The 26,799-nt window shown below is 37.8% G+C and overlaps 1 protein-coding gene across 1 annotated transcript in view; it reads right to left on the reverse strand.

The window, feature by feature from the left end:
* LOC104061618 (V-type proton ATPase subunit S1) overlaps positions 1-26,799 on the reverse strand; it is a 51,329-nt gene that overhangs the window by 9,871 nt on the left and 14,659 nt on the right. Inside the window, exons 4-8 of the mRNA XM_009563574.2 lie at positions 26,419-26,612; positions 25,165-25,208; positions 21,343-21,428; positions 3,040-3,281; positions 2,371-2,424 (exon numbers count right to left, since the gene is read on the reverse strand). Of these exons, the coding sequence (XP_009561869.2) occupies positions 2,371-2,424; positions 3,040-3,281; positions 21,343-21,428; positions 25,165-25,208; positions 26,419-26,612 (620 nt within the window). The remainder of the gene's footprint in view (positions 1-2,370; positions 2,425-3,039; positions 3,282-21,342; positions 21,429-25,164; positions 25,209-26,418; positions 26,613-26,799) is intronic.

Consider the following 26,799-nt stretch of genomic DNA (forward strand, 5'->3'; position numbering starts at 1 on the left):
GGCATTACAAAGGGCAGGACTTCAAGTACTTTCTTTTCAAGGCCCTACCTATTGCGAAGCCCGAGTTTCCTATCCCAGCTTCAAGGGCTGTTTACACATTTTGGTATTTAGTTGTAATATATTCAAGTAGAAGCACAGATCAAGAGAAACTCTGTATTTCTGCCTTTACTACAATAGGTTCAAATATTCCAGAAGAAGAGAGAAAATATGAACCATTCACCTTTTGTTCTGCTGTTCTTCTTTAATTTAGTCTGCAGAGTTGCTTCAAATTTCTTCATTTCAGAAGCACCTCAGATTCATGACCACATTAAAGTTTTCTCCTAATAACTAATTAAAATAATCAGATTTTAATAAACAGATGACTAACAATAAGTTGGAATATTTCTCACTAACTCCACAGGTGTGCACTAACATCATATTTGATCTTCTTATGTCTGATGCAGCAATCAAAATCTAAGATGTTTCAACTGCTAAAGTGTTTTGTTTCTATAGCAGCATGCTAAGGTTTGTAATTTGCAGTTGTGTAGTTGAGCAAAACCTCTTGACTACTTTAAAGAAAACAACCTCTCTAAGACCTCAGTTAACTTGGTAGCCAGTTTAGCACCTCGGTGTTATGTTCCACAGGATTTTCAAACCCGTTATAATTGGTACTATTTTCTTGGAACTGTGATTTTACTAGAAAGTACAGCATTATGCTGAGGATGGGCACATTCAGGGCAAATGTAGAAAGAAATCAGATTCATTCATACAGAAAGAGAATACAGGAGAGCAGCTAGGACCTGCACAAGTATGAACAAAGCCGCAGATTGAGGATTCAGGGCAATGTTTTGATGGGTCTGTCTGTGTGAGGATGCAGACGGTAGACAAAGAAGGTCTAGGGAAGAATCAGACAAAGTAATAAAAGACACAGCTTGGGCAGAGTCTTGGTTTGAGAACAGTATTTTCAGAATGGGACAAAAGGAAAATGTTTCCTTCATTTCCCAAGGTGTTCAGGGAAATGCATGCCCCTTTGAAAATTTACAGTATTGAAAACAAGAAATGCTTGACTCCATGACCAAGGACAACGATCTCAAAGATCCTATAAACAGCTAACTACAATAGTCAAAAAAGTAAAAATGCTATACTAACAGCAACCTTATCTGTACATTATATTCTTTCACAAAGCTTTAGAAACACGCAGAGGAGAGGAGACATTAAATATCAGAGGATGTTTGTCTCTTTGCCAACTATCATGGTCTCTGATGATGACTGAAGCATCACTGTGCACTCCAAACACAAATGCAAACATATCACTGACTCGTCAAGGCAAGCCCTTCTGGAAGTCCTTTTATTTAAATGTAGAACGTCCTTCTATGACAGTACCTTATTTATTTATGAAAGTATCTACTCATTCACATGTTTCACCTTGGTGCCACACACTCCTTTTATTTGACTACCAAAATGTTGGTCAAGTTCCGATTGTCTCCTACATTGTTACTTTAAACTTTCTCTCTTTGGTTCCCTTGGATTTCAATTTGCCTAATTAAAAATGTCAAAAGCATTTCATATGCAGTTATTTGTCCCTCTGCTGCCCAAGCAAACATCCAGTTCATACTCTGATATATGTAAATTCAATTCAGTGCAAGTTCCCTGGCCCAAGTCCTTCCTAAGTAACTTCAAGCAATTAACTGAGGTACCTAAATGAAAAGAGCAGGCCATGTTATCTGTGGCAGAGCTCAAGAAAATATTTTTAACTGCTGTTCCTGCTGCTGAGGAAAGAACTGACCAGCAGCTGTATGGCAACCCTCAGAGCAGCAGCTGATGTTGTTCCCATCTCTAGAATCCAATAGTGAGAGCACCAGCTGCAAGTTCTCCCTTTGGCTTTCATCCCAAATCTTCCTATTCCCTAACCTTTCTCCCTTCTTCTCATGGTAGAGGAAACCTGTCTTGTCACCATCCATGGAGCAGAAGAATTAAGAGGTTTTGCAGCCCTCATTAGCCAAAAAGTAGCTGTGGCAGAGTACACTAGTAATCCACATTAGGACTAAATACAACCCTGGCCATGCAAGTAGGCTTCAATCTCTAGAACTGTTTATAAATCACAGTTAGATTTCCCTGAGACAGGTTTGTGGTCTGATCCTATTAGTAAAACAGCGTGTATCATGTACCAGTACCTTACAATCTAGTTGTTTGCCTACACCACTTTTTCAGATCTTTATCTTAGCATCTCTATAAAGACTGTGTTATAGACTCCTGAACAGTAACTCGGAATAGAAACCAAATTGTAATTTTGAAAACATTTGCACTTAACTCCTCCTCCTTTTTTTCACTTCTAATTTACAAACAGACTTTGTACATCCCAAAGATCTATTTAAGAATAAATTGTGTTACCTTATCTCTAGGCTGCTGATTCCGTTCACTGGCTTTGTGTATTTTAATGACAGTCTAGGAAAAAGAAACAGATTTTTAATGTTAGAGTAATTTTAATGCATTTTAATGTTAGAGTAGTCAGCTTTAATTAGATCATTGTGACATTTCAATCAGAGGAAATATTCTAAATCAATAGGCAATTACAAAAGTCATATAGCAAGGGTTCAGTACACAGAAAAATGACAAAATATTTCTATATTTCTTTTTACTCAAAAGCAGGTGCTTCAAAGTAAGGGAAAACAGAGATCACATTTCATTAGTATACTTCCAGCTGAATTACTACCTAGTAACTGGCATTACTGCCTTTCAAGGGAATTTTACAATGAAGTTGTGTTCTCATTAATGCCAGTGGAGATTTCTGTGACTGTGAGATCAGGCACAGGGAAACCTGTTTGGATGAAATATAAACAAACAAGGAAGTAACGAATGTAAGAGGAGAAAAACTGAGAACAAGAAACTGCGTCTGAATAAATTTTGTGGTTTTGCCTCCATCTATTTCTTCTAAGAATATCCAATTTAGCATTCTTTTATTTTGATGCCTTAGAAGAAGAAAATTAAACTAGTATTAACTTGACATTGCACCTTTGAGAATCAAATGTCTTAAGATATGAAATTTCTTGTGCTACTCACGTTGTGTTGATGTCTGAGCACTCAGAGGAAGAAGCATCCACATTCTGGGTTACAAATGTTGCATTTGTCAAATCTATAAGAATTGAATTGTTTGCTTTGAGGCTGAAATTACTAGCGTAGAAAAGGATGCATGTAAGATTTCCAGTAGTCACATTCAGAGGAGGATATGACAAACTGTCTTCTTCTTCAGTGGCCATTAATTGTCTTCTTAGTTCCCCCAACACATCAGTTCTTCTAGAAATCTGGAACAACAGCACATTAACAATACCTCTCCTTTGCAAGACATAGTATTAATTGAACACAAACATTCAACATCCTGTATGATGTGCACCCATCCTTCTTAAATCCTTAGTCAATCTCAGTATTTATTATTGCCTGTATGTGTCATTGTCAGTAAGGAGGCAAATGAGGTGATGTTAACCTGGGTTTCTGTGGTCAAGTGTACGCATATGAAATCAAGCACCACTGATATTAGGCAAATGGATGTAAAGCTGTGTTTTTACCACTGCCTTAAGACAGTACTAAGCATTAATGCTAAGAGGTGAAACATTATTTTTTTTGAACAGAAGAATATACCAAAGAAATGAACTTTATTTCTGTCACAAAATAACAAGAAAAATTTAACTTGCCAGTTCAGTGACTACTTTCCTTAGTAACAACAACAGGTTTTGCACTCCATTTTAACAGGCATAAAAGCAGGCTACTTAACTACAGCTTCAGACTCTTCTGATGGCTTCTGGAAAAAGATCTATGTTTATTTGGCTAATATGGTGAACTCTATAAGAGACTTCATAGCATGTATACATTTGCTTTTAGAAGGTTTCCAGGAATTGTATTTAGTAGGTACAATATTTTTAAAAATGTGCCCTGGGAATCCTTGATAAAGCAGCCCCATTGATGTCAATGGCAAAAGCTAGCTGACCTCACGGGAAAGTAACTTAATCCTGTTGCTCATATCTTACTCTTCACTTCTTACCCTGTTTACATCTTGGCTATTCAGTTTATTTTTAAGACCCATGTCAGCTTTACAACTTTGTACTATACAAATGACCTTTGCTTTTGGATAACTTCAGGACACAACAAATCAGAGGCACCACAGGCATTACCAGAACTATAATTATGTGGAGTAATTGCCTGGAACCACTTTTAACAGGTCTAAAGACAGGCAAAGACCATTTTCCAGTCTGGAACAGAGGCTGTAATATGGCTTTATAACCTGCCTATGGAGACAAGCCCCAGAGGATTTGTCATCTTAACCGTTGCTCTCTAAAAGCTATGGGCCACCTGTTACATACAATACATCTTTGCAAAGTTCTCATTTTAAGAACAAAGCAGAATGGGCTAAACACTCAGATGAAGATTGCAATCTTCCTCTCCCATACATGCATACTTTATGATTTTCTTTTTAATTCAGAGTAGTGCCTTTTCAAATACATCAGAACATGCATTATTTTAAATGAATACCATTTTCTGTAAAAGAAGAGCGTACAACAAAAGAAAATATTCAACTTTTGATATAAAACTTTTATTCTTCCCTTAGGCTCTCCTGAAATGTAATCATTTTATTTCAAACTGAGAGGAAGAGCTGAATTCTAAATTATATCCTGTCTAACAAATGACTTCACTATGTGGGCCCCGCATATCATCTAAAGAGAGCTTTAAAAACCACCTGCTAATAGCTGAAAACAAGACTACGTTGGAGACTGTGATTGGGCTATCTTTGGGGACTATGTTTAAGTATCCTAAAATAAAAAGAAAGCTATTAGAATATAATCATGAGACTCCAGTTTCAATTCTATTGCTCTGCTGCCAGTACTTTGTCCTGAGGCACTTACAGAAAGATTTCTCGTTGTCTCTGAAAAGCATATGAACCAAAAGAACATTTGCCTGTGCAGAAGGGATGTCAGGGACTAAGAAATCCACTACTTTCCCATGGTTAAACCTGTTTTAACAAATTTTCTCATGCTGAAGAATGGAAGTGAAACAGCTTTCTAAACACATTTCTAAAGGTGGGCTTCATTTCAGTCATATTTTTGGCTGAAAATACACGCAGTCATTGGACAGTGCGGATCAGCAAGTCTGTATTTGCACAGCTATAGGCAGGCACTACCTGAATGAACCACTACACTGAATGGGAGCCTGAAAGTATCAGGTCTCCGAAGAAACGTCCCCCAAACACTTACGAGCCTGTACATTCATCCCTTCACTCTGAAGATGTATTCCTAAATTACCTGTGGGTGAGGTACTTTAGCACATTTGAAATTACAAAGTCTTACCTCACAGATTCAAGAAAATTTAGTCTTGAAGCTGGAGGGGGGATCTCTGAAACATCTGGAGCTGGCACCCAAGGGAGACCTGAAGATGGCAATCACTCCTTCCAGCTGGCCTGCAGGGGGAAGCTCAGAGCTCCCCCAGGACATCCCTGCCTTCTCAGGCACATTTTCTTATTCTTTTATTGCTCCACAAACATTACCTTACTGAATTAAAATAATCCTCTGCTTGCCATATATTTCATTCTAAACTATAAATGACAAAATACTTCCTTGAGAAATGGATTATATTTACACTGAATTCTTGCAAATCAAATTAGATTATTTAAGAGCAATCCATAGTGGCAGTGCTGTCAATCATTAAAACATAGTTTATTCTGTTGTTTAGTACCCTCTTTCTCTTTACCTAATCTGAACTACAGGACGTGTGAGTCACTGTCTTGTTCGTCCGGATTTTTCAATGACATTTTTGATCTCAAAAATGCAATGAGCAATCAGAAGACCTGATTAAACAAGATACAACAAAGAAAGAGTGCAATTTACATTACTCTAGACCAGAACCGCACACTCTAATTATAAACTGAACTTTCAACAGAAGTAATCTGGACAAATTTCTTCTCTTTGATCTGCTTTGCAAGCCTCCTAATTCAAAATCCTCTCTCTTGGAAAGGAGAAAGGCAGGTGATCTGGCAACATTTTGATGCGCCAACACACTGATCTTTTTTCAAATAAAACCGACCTTACATCCAAAAATATTAATTTGTTTTGGTTTTTTTGCTGGCCTTTTGTTGGCTGTTCCAAAACAGAATGGCTAGAGACAAGAAAAATTATCTGGGCTATTTTATAGATTAGAAATGACAAACAAATATAAATCAGATGGTTGCAAACACATGGGAGAAAAATACAAAGTATTAGAAAAAACAAAATTTTCCTTGGCTGAAAGTATTAATAGTAATGAACCACAGAAAAAGCCTACATGACAGATGAGTTCCAACGTGGGATACTTGGTTGTCAGTTCAACAGAAGGCCATACCTTCTCTTTCAGCCTTGTACTTCTTGACTTTTTTATTGTGTGTACATCAATAAGAAAACCGTCCTAATAGTGCTCAATTGAATAAAACTTTTTTAACTGGACTACCTGCCTCATTCCAGGTGGTTGGTTATCATATCTTCAACTTAGTTTTTCAAATTTGAAATTTCTGTTCATATTACATCACTTGAAATTTTATAACTTGCATATAATGTAGTAAATTGTACATATCTAAAGATTGCACAAATCCCAAGTAATCACATTTGCTGGTGTGATTGGGACCAGAATTCAGTTGAAATTGGTCTTTCCTTACACATTAAATCTCTTCAATGTAAACAGCATGAGGGAAAGCTACAATACAGCTTTTGAGGAATACAAAGCTGGTAAAAATGTGCATTGAGAAGATTCAGGAAAATTTAAAAATCTGGTTTACAAAAATTGCTTTTTGTATGCGTGTATAAGCTGCAGTAAGAAGTTTGGAGTGAGAGATCCAAGCCTTTACATTTTTCACTCAGACATATGCCCTGTCAATATTAATGATTTTTTCCTAAGTAGAAACTTTAAACTGACCAAACTGACCAGTCCAGGCAGAAAATAACAAGCAAGTATGTAATATGCTTCTTTGCAGTGAAACACAAAATAGAAAATTTGTTCTAGATACAGAGAGAAGCATGCTTTAAAATAAAGGTAATCTAATTCAAGATCCATGCATAGGTGAACTATGACAGTACTCAGCTAAGTATGGACTTGGATACCTGTATTGCTCACACACACATTTGTTCGCACATACACAAATGGAGAAAGAATTACACAAAGTATAATACTAAGCTCCGAACACACTGTAGATAATGCAAGTTCACAGAAGCACAGTAGAGTGGAATTATGCTCAGAAGCAGAGAATTTCTTACTCAGAAATCTCATTCTTTTCCCTGCTGACTTCATGGATCTACATGTAGATCCAGATGGAGAACACAGATCTGAAGGCATTAACAAGAGAACAAAGAGAAGGAGCTTAAAGTGGTCATACTTAAAAGTACACAGAAGGAAAAATTTTCACAAAGCAGGATTAAGTTTGAATTGCCAAAAGCTGAATGAGCTCCTCACAGAAAACAGAAACTAAACTTCTGAAAAATGGTCTCCTCCTTAGATTATTTTTTCTCCTTTTTAGTTACACTTCAGCAGTCAGCAGGGATTCATTAGGCCACTGCTTGCTATCACACTGAAGTGAATTTTATGCTATTTTGCACCTTTGTAAAGCAGCTGTAAACCTAAACAAGACATCAGAATAAACTCCAATAAAATGTCATTTTGCCCAGAGGAATTGTTCATGTCTTTTTCCCTTCATGATTAATATTCTGATGAAGCAGGTGGGGAAAAGAATACATAGAAATTAGTTACATAACATCAGTAGCAATAATTTATTAACAATGATTACTATCTTTTCAGTGGCCTGCAGAACATATGACCAAGCTTACCGTCTCCGGCTATCATCTAATGGCTCCTGTGTCCAACTATGCCTGCTTCTACCAGCAAGCCAAATGGCCTGGGGACTGCAACACTCAGCTCCTACATCTCATCTCCCCAGGTTTTTAACAAAAGCCAGTCTGGGACATTAATGTTTTAAAATAAAAATAGAAGTCTCACTGCAAGAGATAATGATCTCTTCTATAGTTGACAACAGTGCTACAACTTGTGGAGAGTACCTATGCCACAACCAAGCACTTGGAGATCTTCTGTTAGAAGGGACAATAAAACTGCAATATTTATTATACTGCTAGGTTCAGTAAGCACATAAATAAACGCAACTGATATGCTAATGCACAGTCTGCAGTGTCAGCCCGTATGTTTATGGCTAAATGTGTCTCTTCATGAGCTTGTCCTTTTACAGCACTGAGCTGTACACAAGATCTCTTGACCTTCATTTATGGAGAGCATGAGTGCTCTGTGCAACTGAATATGGTGCAGAGGCGAGGGAGTTAGCAAGGAACTTGCAAATGCCAGAACACAGAGCAGAGGAAAGTGTTGTGATGCAGCACTTGAGATAATCATTCCACTCGAAAGGCCTTAAAATAAGGTAGGAAATTCTATGAGATGTACAAGCATGTCTACAATTGCCACCGCAGCCCCAATTTTATGAAGAGAACTCATTTCAAGTTATTTTCTCATTCTGACTTTCAACTGATTTTTGTACCAAGCTTTTTCAGCTAACTTGAAGAAGAGCAGAAATTGGGTTATAAAAAGATCTTGATTTTAGAAAGTAAAACAAGGTAAGTATAAACTGGAGAAGCAGTGGAAGGAGCTGCTGCTTTTTTACTATTTTTCAATCTAATATACAAAACAGATCTTCAAAAAAGTATTAAGAGTTTGTATTGTTAAATAGAATTAATCCTGAAAGGAATATAGCAGACGTATCATCCAAGGAGTCTTCACTGATGCCAGTCTTCCCAGTTTTAACATTAGATTTTGGGGCCTGTTTCAGACAGCACTTTGGAGGACTAATCTGCAAAACTGAGATCTTTTTTCCTTAACTTGAAGAGAGAGGTGGAGACAGGTTGATACATGTTGCACTTAAAATTTTCATCCATACTTCAAGGAAATTAACTTTAAAAAGTTACACATCAGTCTTAAAATTCCTCAAGGCTGTCTGTTATAAATTACAGTATAAATATCAGTATATTTTTCAGATGGTCAGATTCTCCTTTTAAAAATACTGTGTTCAATGTGATAACACCATTCTTTCCTTTCTGCTTTTCTCTATTTGGGTGTGACAACTCTTTCAGACAACAGAGAGAAAGCCAGAACTTGCACTGCAGGAACTTGTAAGGGGAGTCTGACTCTGTTTTCCTAGTTTTCCTGAATCAAAAGGCAAACTGGTTCTCTTTGACAGGGAAGTTAAAACAAGCATATTTTTCACAGAAAATCAATAAGAAGGTGCTTAAATTCTACTCTGCTTTCTTGCACTCAGTATCCACTTGATTTTTCTGATAGTAGTGTACATAAACTATAAGGTATGTATGTAAATGAAACACATCATAAATTCTAGACAAAGCTAATCGTAGAAATAGTGGCCATGCTTTTTTGAAGATTATCATGTTTTCTTGTCTCTTGATAGCTCCTTTTTTCCCTTCCAAGTTTGTCTCAGATATATTTCTACTAAAGCCTAATTAACCCTTCCTGTTAACACATCTCAGCCAATGCCATCATCTCAATTTCATAATTTCCTTCATCTCCTGACAGTCTTTAGCCCATCAACTAAAACAAAACAAAATCAAAGCCTACAAACTTTGTGTCCTTATCATGATGTATCGATACTAAACTTTGGAAAATTGAACTTTATAAAGTGAGGGGTATCAGAAAACAAAGACCAGCTTCCTTCCAGCACTCCTGTGGGACTGCTTTAGCAGCTTGCTGCCTTCTGCTGTTCCTACAAGTCAAGCCTCAATGCCAGGTAACAGCAAGACTGGCTGGGGACTTGCTTCAACCCCAATCAATTGCTCCTGCTGGCAGTTCAGATCTTGAGAAAACTTTGGAGCAGTAGCAAGGAAATCACTGTGGTCATAAGGAAATGTACTGGGGAGGAGGAAAGAGTTTTCAACAGTGAGGAGGTAAAGCAGGATCAAACATTCCCGTGGCATATAGCTCTGCTCAACATAAGGCAAGAAACTCTCTTCATTCTGTTCCAGGATTTTGCAAGTGATTTGGCTGAAAGCTCCAGGGGCAGAGATATCTAGCTGTTAGAGTATTTGGGGTTTAACTTCTATGCTGCAGTGCTATCATTCTACTAAAATGTAGAATGATGCCTTTTATTAAATTTATTCATTAAATATTTATCTGTGAAGTCAATCATTTGGGCTAAAACAGAAATGCCATCACACAAGAAGAGCTGCAATGTTTCAATAAAATTGTAAACATTGAGGTTTTAGTAAAATGAAAAGGACAGAACAAGAACAAAATATGCCATGCAATATCAAATTTAATGTCAGGTGCCACTTTAAGTACAGCTTTTACAGAAATGCTTCCATTAACAAATTAGATAAGAGGCAGGAAAAAGACTGTTTCTTGCTTTTTTTTTTTTCATCTGCCAGTGGCACTAAAAGCATATGTCATACAACAACAGTATAGGCTAGTAAGCCTACATGGATCAGTACAGTGCTATGATACTAGGCTGGATTCCTGAAGAAACAAAGACTTGTCAAGCTCATGCTGGGCAAAATTGCTTCTTCTCTTACAGTGTCCTCAGCTATCAGACCAGGAGTCCACTGGTAAGTCCCAGAGCCCTCCTACTTCTGGGTCTGCCATAATTTGGCTTGTGCCGACACAGGTGGCTGCAGAGGAGTCTGACTGTGCCGGGCTATTTCCTCTAAAGATATTATCACCTCAAGTTTCTGTAATCAGGCAATTTGCTAATTAGACAGCTTTCTAAAAAGAAAGATACCATGCAACAGGTGTCTGAAATCCAATTCAATTTGAAGTTGTCAGCTGCAAAGGATGGGGTAATGAAGTCCTCAGAAAGAAATAAGATCTGTAATTTGATACACAAACACTGCCATAATAATCTGTCAACATTTTATTAACACCATGGCCTAGTACTTAGCTTTGTCTGCTAAAGTTCTAATTTGCAAACTTGGTGAATAGAGGCTTGCATGCAATTCCAGGTTCACAGACTTATGGAAAAGCCTGTAGGATTTAATAAAAGTAACTTTTAGGAGAACATTTCAATAGAATTATCCATCATTAAAGTAAGGAAATATTTCTCTCTTAAAGTCATAATATGCTTAAAAATTGAACGAAAAGAATTATCATCCTCTATCCTAATTTTAGAGGCATATATGTTATAATTATGAGTTTAATGGCTACATATGCACAATGGTAGAAATAATGGTGTCCCCTCTTTTCTGTTTCAAATGGCAGAAAATTGTTAGCTGATGGCTTTGAACAGTCTAATACTTCAGGGAATCACAGGCAGGTAAGAGTTAGAAAGCAGAGAAAACCACTACCACTACAGGCATAAATACAGCAGATCTACAAAATGTCTTCCTACCCAAAACTACTGAATTTATAAAACCGAAACATTCTGTGCACTACATGAAGTGAATGGGTTCTTTACTAAAATGGAATGAAAGATAAAATATGATATGTCAGTTGAAACTAAAATGAAATAATTTAGGTTTCTTCTGACAAGTTTTAACTGTGTTACAGATTGGATGCACTGAAACTTAGGAGTTTATTATTCTGCCATCAGATCACACACACTTTCCAGGATCAGGAATCTGCATTTGACTGATTATTGGGAAATTTTTATGTCATGTATTTGTAAAGTGTGTCGCTTTTCCTTTAGCGCAGACAATGAAGGCTGCCACAGAAATCACACGGTGCAGGATATTAACACTTTGTCAATACAAGGGGCATCCCTTTGGTTGCACTAATTCTTTTACCAGATTCATTAATTTAATATCCTACAAAGGGAAAAAAGACAAGAAGTACTGCAGATAAATGTTAGGGCAAGGCTATTCTGACCACATGAATAAGGTACCTAGCGTCAAGCTCCTGGCTCTTCAGCCTTAGGAAAATGTTGAGAGGAGATACATATGCTGTAATTCTCTAGGTGGGTGGGATCATTTGCCATCTTGAACCCTTTGCTTCCCCAAAACAGGAATGCACATCTGCCTCTGAAAAAGGCCATGCCTATGGGCTTTGGTGTCTGGAGAACACGTTGAAGAAACAAGTCTCTGTGCTCACCAGTAGCAACGAACAGGGAAGGAATTCAGAGATTCCAGAGGCAACTTGCATATCCTTAATTATAAGGATATTGAGAATCCAACCTGTTTTACTGCACTGAAAGTAGGGAAAACTGCCACAAGCTTGGGGTGCTACCTACCTGACTTCCAGCTGACAGAGAACAAAGATTTAAGTGCAGCAGGCATTTTTCTGATGTGGCAATTAGTTTTCATTTTCAAATGAAAATTCTACAACAACCTAATAAGTGAGTATGAGGAGGAAAGTCCGTGAGTTTCCTTTAGTGGAGCATTGTTTAGCGTATTGGCTGCCTCTCCTGGATCATGGCCTCTAGTTAAATAAATTACAGATTACCTTTCACATTCCCATTCCAAAGAAATGCTATGTCAATGTCCCGACCTTCCCACTGCCAAGACACAAAACGAGCTATACTGTGTGAGAGCGAAGGTCCACGTAGCTCACTGTCGCTACTACCAGTAGTAACTGACAGCTGAAAATAAGAAAAGGGTAAATACAAACAATATTTATCCCAGCTTGCTTTTCTTGATTTCTCTAATATTTGGGTTAGAAACACTGAGAACTAAAGGTTGCATTCAAATAAACATGTGTAATAAGATCTTCCTTCCAACCTTCCTTTATTTCTTCCAGTATTTCACCAAATCACTGATATCTATGTACTTTTGGCACCCCAAAATAGTTTATTTGGTTTCTTTAAAGGAATTCGATATTCCTGAATTCCTGCATTATGGTCTGTGAGTAGTGATAATTGTGAATACTGTCCAGAGAAAATGAGTAACTATTTGCTCTTTAGCCTGCCCATGTTATTGTTGGTTTTATTTACTATTTCCCTCTTGAATTGTCACTTTTCGTAGCTAAAATATTTTAAACTTGATCTACTGTACCCCTTTGGAGATGGGGTGACCAGAATCCAGACTCGCACATACTATCCCACTGGCAGACTTGCATTCACCAAGGCCTTAGTGAACTAATCAACACTTGCTGCCTTGCCCTCCTCTTTTCCAAATAATTGGTAAAACTCTGTTCACTATTCATTCCACTGCTGACGGCTGGGACGTTCCAAGAGATCTACCCACAGTCATATTGTAACCTCCTTTCTGAGAAACAGCAGACACTCGCTGCATTGTGACGTGTATTTAAGGTTTTCCTTTTGTGTTACTTTCCTTTACACTGGATTTCAGCAGTCATTTTATCACCTGGGAATGCAGTGCTGTAAGTGGTTTCCCCAGCTTGTCAGTACATCAGCAGACTTTAGCACCTTGGGATTTCAACCGCCTTTCCACACTAACAATGACTCTGTTGAACAGCACAGTTATTAACATCAATCCCCATGGAATCCCACTAGCACTCTCCACTGCAAACACCAGTACTTTATTTTTGTTTCTTACCTTTAAATTTTGTATTTTTGCCCCAAAGTAATTTCATTTTTTTTACCTTTCTTATTATAACAACAGGATCACTTTAGCTGCATATTTTATGCCTCTCAGAGAACACCGAGTTCATATTCTATTTTCTTCATATATCCATATATCTACTACTTTAATTCCAAGCAGCTTTGTCGGTACAGAAGGTAGGTTTCCTGGTTGTATTTCTCCAGAAATATGGAGCCTCTTTTCAAACCCGGTGTCATACTTGCCAGTTCCTGCTCCTCTGAGATTAAGACTATGCTCATTTATAATTTTTATATATACATACATGTTATATAAGTCTGCCATATGATTTTGCACTAACACTGCAAGAATTTGTATTCCTTTTAATTTTCTGCAGGCATACAGAACTTTGTGGTTTGGAGCATGGCTTTATTACTTTTAATAGCCTCACATCTTTCGCTCTTGTTAAATTATGACACAGATTGGGATGTTTCTATGCAGGAAGGAGATGGGAAAGAAGCAGTCTTTCAAAAATGCTTTTTTACATATTTGCAGCTTTTAATATGTTGTGTTTGAACAGTGTGCATTCAATCTACAGTATCCATCAACATAATAAGTGGAGCTTAGCCTGTGATTCACTGAATCACAAATACATGGATCATTTTGATATTTGGGTTAAAGTCCTATCACTTGATTGCTATGTTCAGCATCAGTCTTCAAAGAACATATTCCTGGAATAAGACTCTAGAATTATCAGAACACCTATCTTTGTTTCCTTGAATCCAGGCTTCCTTTAAGATACAACAGCAGTCCTTTACAGATCTATTCTGTCACTCTGATAAATTTTTTACCTTGGCATTTTCTTTCCAGAAAGTTTTTAGCATGCCTATAAAAATGCAATGTCAATATGCATGTTTACAGTTACACATTTGATTTATTCTATCATATTTTAGCCTTATATGATTTATTCTATCATATTTTAGCCTTATACCTTACTTTTTATTTGAACTATTATGTTTATGCCCTCTCCCTATATATGATTATTTTTAAGAGTATTCATTGCAATTTTTATATCTGGTTTGTAGCCATTTCTATTTTTTCCCTGAGACATAATTCATCCTCACCTGTGTCCTTCTCCACCACTCCTTCTCCACTTCATATTTTCTGGTCTTTAGTTTTAAATGCAAAATAAATACAACTTTCTAGTTTGACATATATGGAATGCCTGTTCAGGCTTTGTCTATGCCTTAACAAGTTAGTTAGCAAGTGGCAATAAAAAAAATTATTCCGCTCAGAGTAGAATAATAGTTTAGTTCCATGCTGCCCTTCATTTCCCAATGAAGTTAATAAGCATATATATAAACATAAAAAAAGGAAAGCTAAAGTTGCAAAAATGTTTAAAGTGAATCTTAATGCCCTAGTGCAAAGTCTAGGGTTAAAGGTAAAACACTAGTTTTCATTATTTCTCTGAATTCCTCTCTAACACATAGAAGAATCATACAGAATTGCTTACAGGCACTTCTCACATTGTTAGCATTCAATTTCCAAGGTAGTTTGACTAAATGTTCATTTTTTTTTTCCTCTAGAGTGACACCTAACTGGCTTCAACCAGCCTTAAGCAGTTCCTTTGTAATTATTTTAAAAAAAAATCTACCTCTATTAAGTGAAAAAAAACCCTGAGTTAGCTAGGAAATAATTAAGTGCATATTCTTCATCTACAAGTTAAAGTTTATTTTTTATTATAATGGAATTGTTTAAGTGGGGAGAGGACTAAAGTATGAGGAATTTCTGTGAGTTCTTCCTTTAGGTCGGAAGCTCTGATGCTTTGTTGTACTATGTCAAACTATAATTGCTCCTTCAAACATAAAAACTACAAAACTAAATGAGTAAGGCAATTCCTGCATTCAAGGATGCATGAAGACATCCACCATGCAACACCTGCAACTGTTGTAAGTGGCATTATAAGCATTTTCCTAATATTTGGCTCATCAGAAAGCTCCCATTATATAATGTGTGAGTATACAGAATCATAGAATCATCATAGAATCACTAGGTTGGAAAAGACCCCTTGAATCATCAAGTCTAACCATTCCTGTCAACCACTGAACCACGTCCCTCAGCACCTCATTTACTCATCTTTCAAATACCTCCAGGGATGGTGATGCAATCCCCTCCCTGGGCAGCCTATTCCAGTGCCCAATGACCCTTTCTGTGAAAATTCTTTTCCTGATGTCCAGCCTGCACCTTCCCTGGTGCAGCTTGAGGCCATTCCCCCTTGTCCTGTCCCCTGTCACTTGGGAGAAGAGGCCAGCTCCCTCCTCTCCACAACCTCCTTTCAGGTAGTTGTAGAAAGCAATAAGGTCTCCCCTCAGCCTCCTCCAGGCTAAACAACCCCAGCTCTCTCAGCCGCTCCTCATAAGACTTGTTCTCCAGCCCCTTCACCAGCTTCATTGCTCTTCTCTGGACATGCTCCAGAGCCTCAACATCCTTCTTGTGGTGAGGGGCCCAGAACTGAACAGAGAATTCAAGGTGCGGTCTCACCAGTGCCAAGTACAGAGGGAGAATACCCTCTGGGACCTGCTGGTCACACCATTTCTGATACAAGCCGAGATTCCATTGGCCTTCTTGGCCACTTGGGCACACTGCTGGCTCATGTTCAGTCGGCTGTCAACTAACACCCCCAGGTCCTTCTCCATCAGGCAGCTTTCTAGCCAGACTTCTCCTAGTCTGTAGCACTGCACAGGGTTTTTGTGCCCCAAGTGCATTTGGCCTTGTTAAACCTCATGCCACTGGTCTCAGCCCAGCGGTCCAGCCTGTTCAGATCCCTTTGCAGAGCCTCCCTACCCTCCAGCAGATCCACACTTCCACCCAGCTTAGTGTCATCTGCAAACTTGCTAAGGGTATATTCAATCCCTTCATCCAGGTCATTGATAAAGACACTGAAGAGGGCTGGACCCAGTACTGAGCCCTGGGGGACACCAATTGCGACCGGCCTCCAGCTGGAATTAACTCCATTTCCCACCACTCTCTGGGCCCGGCCATCCAACCAGTTTTCCACCCAGGAGAGTGTGCGCCTGTCCAGGCCAGAGACTGACAGTTTCTGAAGCAGAATGCTGTGAGAAACTGTGTCAAAGGCTTTACTGAAGTCCAAAGAAGACCACATCCACAGCCTTTCCCTCATCCAGTAAGGGTGTCACTTTCTCATAGATCAGGTTAGTTTGGCAAGATCTGCCTTTCATGAACCCATGTTGACTTGGCCTGATCACCTGGTTCTCTTGCATGTGCTTTATGATAGCACTCAAGATCACCTGTTCCACGACCTTGCCCAGCACTGAGGTCAGACTGACAGGCCTGTAGTTTCCTGGATCCTCCCTACAACCCTTCTTGAAGATGGGTATAACACCAGCCAGTCAAGTGGAACTTCCCCAGTCAGCCAGGACTACTGGAAGATGGTGGAAAGAGGTTGGGCAAGCACGTCTGCCAGCTCCCTCAATACTCTTGGGTGGATCCCATCCAGCCCCATACACTTGTGAGTGTCTAATAGGCCAAGCAAGTCTCTAACCACCTCCTCTTCGAACATGGGAGCTTTGTTCTGCTCCTCTAACTCCTGGGGATGTACACACAGGGAACAATTTCCCTTACTATTAAAGACTGAGGTAAAGAAGGCATTAAGTACCTCAGTCTTGTCTCCATCCTTTGTCACAGTTTTTCCCTTTGCATCCAATAAGGACTGAATATTCTCCCTGGTCAAAGGGTATCAAAGGGTTAAAAGCATTCTATTAACCAGAAGCTGTGAAGTCAGTGGGGTGGCTGTTGTAGAGTTTAGCTTCCTCAGAGTGGTGAACTGAATAGTCAACAGAAAAGTGAAGAGCTGGATATAAGTGGAAGGTGCAGCACGGAAAAGTGTAATGCATTTTTCAAAAATGCACTAGGTAGAAGGCAGAAAAAAAGAAAATGCAACTATAAGCACTTGTCAAAGAAGATAAACCTTATCATACGCTTTTCATCTAGGTTGCACATCAATAGAACCTGAGGATCTTCAAGAAACACTTGAGTCAAATGCAACCTCTTGTGCTGCAGAATCCCATGTTACTTAGAGCTGAACAAAGCTCCAATAACTCACGTTGCTTGGCTCTGAGTGGGATCAAAGACTCAACACACTCAACCAGCTAGAGCAGACAGCTGGTAGAATCAAGTCGAAAACCCACAGTAGCTGAAACTCTCTGAAAACGTGGAGGCAGTAGGGAAAGTTTAAGCAGCACTTCAAAATACATTTGTAAAAAGTGTAGTCAGCAAAATGTGTATCAGCTGGGAAGTCGCCATAAATCTCCTTTTGGCAATATGTGGTTCCTCAGCATTCAATCTAACTGGGAAGAGATAACAACTACAAAACCTTCTTACAGAAGATTCAGAAGTAAACTTGTGAAAATGTGACACTATGAGGCTGTGAAGGATGGGAAACATGATGAGATTTGTGATTTGAGTCATATCTATCTTTCAGCCACTGCAGCCTTGTTAACCTCTCTGATTACAGCAGCACAGGCAAAATTATGCATTACAACCACAAGCCAAAAAACCTAATTAGCAGCAAGCAAAAGCAAGAGGGGCAACTTTGGTCATAGTTCCCAAGAACATGAAAATTCACATATTCATGAGAACTCCTGTTGCAAGAGAGGAATGAGGATTGCAGAGTTGTTTGATTCTTCTGAAGAAAAATTAGCTATCAAATGACTTTCAAGGGGAAAAAAGTTTTGGCAGGAGATTCCTCAATTCTTGGGGCGTTTCTAGTTTTTAATGGATAAGAGGATGGGAAAAGTTGCGCGAGAGTTGTCTGACTAAAGGTATATGTTGAGATCTGACCTAAGCATGAGAATCGCCTTTACAATTGTCAGAGACAAAGCAGATTATGAAAGGTCAATTTCACCTCATCCTGCAGTAGTCCCCTACAAAATGTGTCAGAAGGAAGTCTTTGAGACTGGTGAGAGAGAACCCTGGTGAATGACTTCAGATGCTGACCTTTACACTTCACTTGCCCAGAATTATGTGATACAAATCACTCTCTCAGCCCAATTCAGTCAGACCTTGAAGGCAAATCATCTTGGAACAAGAGCCACAAGATGTGGCTGTTGCCTTGTTGGAAGAAGGCAGCTCTTTTATGACATGATGGGATATCCAAAAGAGTCATCAACTGCTTAGTGAAACGATTTCATGCAGGTCACTAAACAGCCTCTGTTTCAGAGTCTTAATTCTGTCCCTACAGCTTCAAATTCTGAAACGAGAACAGAACAAGACACTAACCTAAATCAATCCTTACTGTGCACAAGAGTTACTAACTGGTAACTACGACAGCCCAAAGGGTTCTGTGGCTGCACTGACTAAACTAAGCAGCTTTTGCTCATCAAATCAGAAAACAGACTCAGTCACAGGGGAGTTTTGCTTTCTGTCTCATTAATTCACTTTCTGTGAAGCCAACTCCTGCCTGGAATCTTTTCCAATATACACATTTCTCACATTTATTTTTCTCCGCTTGGGGCAATAGAAGAATGAATATAACAAGATGATACTATGAAGACATCAATTGCCCAAAAGCAAAGAGGTAGAGCTATAGGGAGAGAAGATACTCACAGTCCCAGTATTTGGGATCTTCATTGCATAAAATTCATTTACCTGATTAGGAAGTGTCAGGCTTAAAGCTCTTTTCCTTCATCAGCAAGACAAATAAGTAAATGGAAATCTTTCAAACTAAATGATTTCTTTTGATTTACAAATGAACTAAATATTGTAAAATCTTTTCCCATATGATCAAAGGCATTTACTCCTCATTTATAGTCCTCTTGGTTATCACTGGAGAATGACCTTGTACCTTCTAGATGATGGAATATACTCCTTATAGTTTAAGCAAAGGGAGTTAGTCCTTCAGCTTAAGGTTACAAAACAGTTCACGTCATCTGTAATTCAAGGACAGCTGAAGATTTGCAATACATACTAAGAAGAAGTTACATGCAAATGCACTGGCCTCAAAGGTACTTTCCATTTTGCCTTTTCTACCTCTGTACAGAAGCTGATAACCTTGAACGTGCTGAAATAAAGTTATTGGCAGGGAATGTTTCAAATAGCTTTTATATGGCATTGAATTTAAAGAATTAAGAAAAGTTTAAATTGCTTACTTTTTAAAAATGCAGAATGTCTTAAAATACATTGCTTTAATTATTTAAAAGTGCTCCAGTTGCTCAAACTAAGTTACTTTAATTTAGAAAACCTGCTGAAATATGCATAGATTTAAAATTCAAAACCTCTTAAAACTGCTTGAAAAATTCCTTCTCTTGACACCAATTTTTTCATTAATTAAAAATACTTTTCATTCCAATTGTTCTAAATGCAATATGCAGCTAAAGATGTTCATGTCCCTTTGATTTCAAGCAGTTAAAACTGCAATAACTAAATAAATAATGGGGGGGAGAGGGATGTTTGTTTAAAAAAATAATGCATTGTTTACAAAAAAAGGCAGATCAAAAGTCTTGAACTCATGGCCTCCTTTACCATAGGAAATATACAGTACAGAGAATATCAATGTGAGCTTCCCGATGCTGCTTTTCAAAACCCAGCCTCTGGAAATGAATTTCACATGGTGGATTATTGAAGAAGGTTCTTGTCTTTCTTCAGTATAACTGGCCTTTTTCCTAGAATTTGAAGGGACTACTCTGATTGTCCTGTTGGATAGCCGGAGGTTCAAGGTTCCACCTCCCTGCAAGAACCCAGATTATTTCTGATAGAACACAGAACAGCTTTGCAGGGCTAATCCACTTTTTGCTTAAAGAATATTTATGAAGTGCAGTCAAGTTGCCTTGTACTCTTCTGTTGGATAAGCCAAATAGACTTCACTCCATACACATTTTAAACAGGTTTTCAAGGTGTTGTTCTTGCATTAAAAACAGTTGTGATTTTTTCTTAGTGTTCCCTCCTGAAACCCTCCAGCTTCTCAAGAACCTGACTGTGGTGCTCACCCTAGATCTAGATAATCCCACTAATAACTTCCCTGTTGCCTAAACAAAGGCAATTATAACTTTCATATTCGCAAATGATATTATTTTGAGTTTGAATTAAAATTCAAACTAAGAATCATATTAGAAGCTCAGATGTGTTACCACTGTAATAGGTAGATATATGTTTCTTTCAAAGTTGTTGACTTTAGGATACAGCCCATCCCTCATATGCCTCTCTTCTTAGTGGGAACTCTATTGTTTTCCTCAAGGCACGACTGCTCCATTTAATCACATTAAAATTACAGTTTGAATATTTCTTGATTACAACCTGTATGTTATACAAAGCAGGTAATTCTGCATAAAAAACTACTATGCAGTGCTTCTTACTACTAACTTAATACAATGTGATCTATATATAATATTCTGAGTATCAGCAAGGGTGAAAACTTTACCTTTCAGTTGTAAATACCGAGTGTTGACAAGAAGGAATGAAACCAGATAATTTCAGAATGGATGCATTAGTAGCCTTCAGTTAATTAGCAATACTTGGTCTTTACTGACCAGTCACACTAAAAAGTTTGATAAGGCTTCACGCAAAACTTACTGTAAAACCATTAGAGTTAAATGGGAAGAAAATCTAAACTTACAGTCCTTAAAAATAGTAATAAGTTCTAAAGACAACAGCAGATTTGTGGTCTCCTAGAACAGTAAAACATCAATAGTTATGTGATATAGCTACTGCAAATGAAAATTGATGTAATCATTCCTGGTCAAAACCTTATATAATAAAGTTCACTTGCTTGTGAATTTTGGAATGTATCTACAGCATTCCTCCATAAACATTAAGTTGTTAGATGCCCAAAATCTGGCAATTCTAGGCACTGTAGATTACTCACCCTTGAAGGTCTCACTGCAGTATAAATTACTGAAAAATGAATCCCTCGTTCCTGCAGATCCATGGTCAGTCTTCCAATTATTTTGTCTATAAATAGAAATGTGTATAATTTAATGAATTCTGTAAACTGAGAAAGCTAAAATCCTACAGTAGTTGGAGAAGTAATGAGCTAGATGTTTAAGCTTATTTAGTTTATTTAGCAATTTAGGTGCTTGTACCCTTTATATGTCAGTGGGTAAAAATGGGATAAGACATATTCAGTGTCTTGAAAAATACATAACTTCAGTGACATGATACAAAACAAATACATTACAACAGTTCAGAAAAAGGGGTTATTTCGAAAACTAAAAAGTAAATACTGTAGAAGCAATACTGAAAAAGCTGAACTTTGCACAATTAAAAGCAAGAGCAAAAGAAATCATGAGATGAGAGTAGGACGCATATACTCTTAGTCAAATGACTAGTTAATAAATAATAAACCTTAAGCAGTATTATTATGTGAATTACAAAGTACACAGAAACAATCAGTTAGAAACAACACTCAAAGCACAATGATTAGTTTGGGGCATGATATACATAATATTAGCAGCAATATTCTTTTTTGCTTTGGTAGGTTTAAAGCCTGATTCTGTACCCTCAACAGGATATGGAAAATTCTGCTGCTAAAATTTTTTTTATTAAAGTGAAGGAGTAATACAGTGAAATATTTCTGAAAAAGGAAGGAAAAGTCAAGTAAGGAAGAGAGGACCTTGCAAATGTGCCTCTACAGAAGATTCTCATTTTTTCCTGAAACCACAGGAAGTTACGACACAGACTTAAAACTGATATATATTTCCAAGCTGTGTGCACAGATATTAACATTTGTCTGTGGCAGTGAACATAACAGTTGTGAATTAAGAACCATTATTAGTGTATTGGGACTAACACAGAAACAAGCAAGCAGAAAAACATTTACTGTTTCATTGCCTTACCACTTCTCATCCATGTATTAATCTGGTGAATGGATATTTTATAGCTGGGACGTACAGGGCTCTCAGATTTTGAGGTTATATTTTACAGAAACCACACTTAATTTTCATGTACTGGAAGCAGAGGTTATATAATTATATTTTTAACCTCTTCTCTTTACAGTATTTATGGTCTCCTGGCTGAGTAAAGTGTTTAGCTTTTGTAAAAATGCAAGCATTGTTTTTCCTGCAGTGTTTTAAACAAACAGATTTCCTCATATCAGTCAAGAATTACAGCTATGTAAACTTTCCTTGTAAAAAATTATTACTAAAAAGATCTGCTATAAGAAACAGACTTAATCAGAAAAGCAACTTCTTATGTACTAATAGTTTAATTATATTGTGTGTGGAGGTCCAAGGCATTACATAATGTAGATTTTGCATTGAAGAGTGTAACTCACTGGAAATACTCAGCAGCCTCAGCTAAAATTTGTAGAAGAAAAAATAATATGTAGAAAAATGCATAGACTGTCTTTGTTTTTTCTTTCATTAAAGCAACCAATGCTTTCTGAAATAACACATTATTTGCATTTCACTTCAGTAAGGAGATATATGTAACTATAGTTACCAGAAACATCTATAACTCTCGCCTGTGGGAAGATTCTAGAGGCAATTCCTCCATCCAGAGAAGATGCTGTGACCACACGACAACTGAGTTGATATAGATCTTTCTTTGCCTGTGACAAAACTTTACCGTGCTTATGAAGTATCTGCATACTCTCCAAGCAAAAGGGTTCAGATTTTCTACCACGTTTTAAAGCACCTAAATCATATGCCTAGGTGGGAACAGTAGTCATATAGGCTTTTTCTTTAATGGAACAAGACAAATTTCCAGATGGGGATATTGATGTTAGAGTGATTTTAGAGTGGTTCGACTGAAGTTTTTTTTGTTTGTTTTTAAACAGCATGAATTGAGGAAACAGTACATAGATCTACCAATATAAAGCAGTTTGCCTTACATAACAGTTTCCAATTAGCACAGCTGCCTGCCCCTGTGCCTTGGTGGAAGGATTAAACCTTTCTAACTCATTGAAGACTCATCTTCTGAATTTTGCCAGGGAGTGCAGGATTAGTGCTATTTATAATTTCTAATCTACCTTAAAGTCTTTGTGTGATTTTGCACATGGATGGAAGGGACAGAAGAAATGAACTGAGAAGAAATGTTCTGGAGGGAGAAAAGTGAGAAGAAAGGATGATTATAAGCTATTAACAACAGATACAGAACAGAAAAGAGCAAGATGAGACAGAGGGAATGCAAAAGAAGAGAAAGAGTGGAAAGAGGAATGCACTGAGAATCAGAGTGGAAAAAAGAATACATGCAATAGCAATTGAAGAGCCTCATCTTATGCATATGGATTCACAGGCAGCTTTGCCATACGTTTTGAGGAATGCTGGATCCAGCAGGGAAGACTGACATGACGGAATGCGACCTTCTCCTGAGTAGAGAAAAGTTTAGGAAAACTCGCAAAAAATGAGTAATAATGTCAAAATCTACCTCAAGTAAAAGAAAGAAAGAAATACTGAAAAGAAGCATAAAAGAAATGGTAAGTCTGAATCCTTTAAAACATGAGCAAAATTGGATTCTGAATTCCAGTCTGGATTTCATAAGCATCATTTTAATAACATGCTAAAAAATCATACTTACTCCAGCCTCTAGCTATTTCAGAACAGCACATTTCCCTTGGGCAGAGTCTGAGCCCATTTGCTCTGTTTTACAGAGCTTCCTATCTGCGGTGAGTAAAACAGCAGGAGAGATTTCTCTGACATATTATTACACCAGATTTTGAAACCTTCTACTCTGGAAAGGAAAGAAGTTGCTGTAACACATGTAAGAGGCTTTGTGAACTTCTAGGCAGCTTGCTACAGGTCTTCAGTGTTTATCTATGGGTTTACTGTTGATACTGAAAGAAAAAAACCCTACAAGCAATATTTACGGATTAACAATTTCTTGTCACATTGCAGGTATGTGACAAATAGTATTTTTTTTGCTCAGCTAGGTTGGATCTAGCAGCAGTCACTCCTTAACATACAGGAATAACTCATGACCTTGCAAGCAGTTCTGACCTTGAAAGGTCTCCTGACAGCAATATTTGGGAAATTACTGTGGTTGTGCTGCACACAGTACCTAGACACCCAGATCAGATTGTGTGACTTGGAAGATGATGTTTGGGATTCTTACTTGTACTTTTGGAATGACTCTTTTACAATTCTCTCCCATCTGCTGCACAGACCTTCAGTGGGATAATTTTAACAAACTGTGGCTCAGTAACTTTCATTCAAATTAAAATTTCCTGCTGATGTGATTTCCCATTTTTATTCAATAATGCATTGAGTGGCTACTTTGGCAAATAAATTAGAAGATGAGGAGTTCAGCCCACACTCCCACTTTTCGGGCACAGCTAAGACTCAAAATATGAAGTGCAGATTCTGCACTTGGCCATACAACTGCCACATCTTCCCTGATCCACACATGTTTTTCCTGATAACAACTACTTGACACTAACTGGAAAGTTGGTATAGTCCTTTCTTTCATCATCCCACAGGTCCTCTGTCAAATTTGATGTTCCAAAGAAAAAAGTGACCTGAGACACGGTTTGGAAAGCTTCTCAATTTTGTGCAGCTGATTTGGTGGATCTTAAATCAGCCACTCATTACTTCAACATTGTGTTAATTGATAGTTTATAAGAACTATAGAGGGGTGAGAAGAAAACCTTTAAATAGTACTAATACTGAGGAACAAGAGAATACAATCTGCTCAAGTGAAAACACAGACTTAAATGATGAAATGTTAGTTATATCTTGGTCATATTGCTTACCATTTTCAGCAATTGCTTCGAGGGTGGAAATCTCATTTAAACTGCTACAAAAAGAGCGGGAGAAAAATAACAGAAAGTCTTTTCTAGACAAGAACAACATGAACCAGAAATGTACAAAGATAGTGACTAGTAAAGGGATTACTGTTATCATCAGTCCCCCCATCACTCTCTCATCTTCTCATTACTCTTTAATTCTGCAAAGCCCTTAGTAGCATGAGGACCACATATTCAGCTGATTCCTCAACCCCCTCAAACCTCCTTAGCTGCAGAGAAGCCTCACTACTGATGCTATTTTGGCCATTCTCTCCTCAGATTTTCTTTCCCCTTGTCTAACACATATACGTGAGCTCCTTAAAATGGGTACTGTCTTTATTTGTGCACTGACATGATACCAATAATTGCATGTCCATAGGACACATTAATACATGCACCAACATGTTCTAAAGCCCAAGTAGCAGGCTAGGAAGAGGGAAGAGCAGGAGAAGCCAAACAAAGGGACACAGTATTCTCATGCCCTATATTTCCTAAGCATATATTGACAAAACTTGTAGTCAGTATGACTATGTATGTACTGCACTGCTTTCTGCTGAACTGATAAGAAAGCTGCCGGTCCAGATCAGGTTGATTTATTATACCCAGTGGCCAGGAATGCTCCATACCAGACAGTCCACAGAACTCTAAAAGCCATACAAGTAACAATCAGGCCCAAATTTGCCTAGAGGGACAGTCTCTCTCTACCTCTCTTAGATCACACTTGTTATAGGCCTGGAAACATGAAGAATTATGGCCCTCCTCTTCCTTTTAGAGTGATGAAAAACAGCCTCTTCATTCATATTTTCTCTAGGTTTGTTTGTATGCTTATTTGTGGGTTTATTCATCCTTCCAATTTTTTGACCCCTGGAATGCCTTCTGGCAATTAATTCTACAGGTTAATCATATGTTGCATAAAATAATTCAGCTTTTCTTACAAAAATGTGTTGCCATTTGGTTTCATTAATTGTCCTTTTGTTCTCGTATAAAGAGGTAGACTAAATAGGAATGCCTGAAAGATTTTCTCAACATAATTCACCTATTACACCTGATAAGCTCATCAGAGGACTTAAACACCAAATTCACCCTTGCAAGAAAAATTACTTTGCTAACCCTATAAGCTTCCACTTTGATTTTTAAATTTCCTGAATACAAGTGACATTTTAAAAACCTTTAAAAGTTGTGCATACCTTTGGGTCAGTTTTGTTTGTAACAAGGTCCTACCTGGCAAGTGGATGTAGCTGAACAATCAGGAAGTTTGGTTTAGATGTATTTGCTTCCAGCTGAGAGACATCAAGATTAGTTACATTTGTTAACTTCCCAACTCCCAGCTCCTGAAGAAAGCTCAGAAGATACCTGGTAGCCTCACAGTCAACAGCTGGCAAAACTAAAGATGAAGGAGAAGACTGAAGATTTTTCTGTAAGAAACGTATGGACAGTTTATTTACTTGCTTAATAATTAAACACAAACCTTTTTTTTTTCATATGTATATCCTCAATCTAATATTTAAAATGAGGAACCACCATGGTAAATGCTACTTGAGCTCTCACCAGCCTGATGCTGCCTGTAGGCTGCTCCTGGAAAGGGGCAGTGAGGGGGCACTT

Source organism: Cuculus canorus, chromosome 1 (genome assembly GCF_017976375.1).
Source record: "Cuculus canorus isolate bCucCan1 chromosome 1, bCucCan1.pri, whole genome shotgun sequence".
Taxonomy (NCBI): Eukaryota; Metazoa; Chordata; class Aves; order Cuculiformes; family Cuculidae; genus Cuculus; species Cuculus canorus.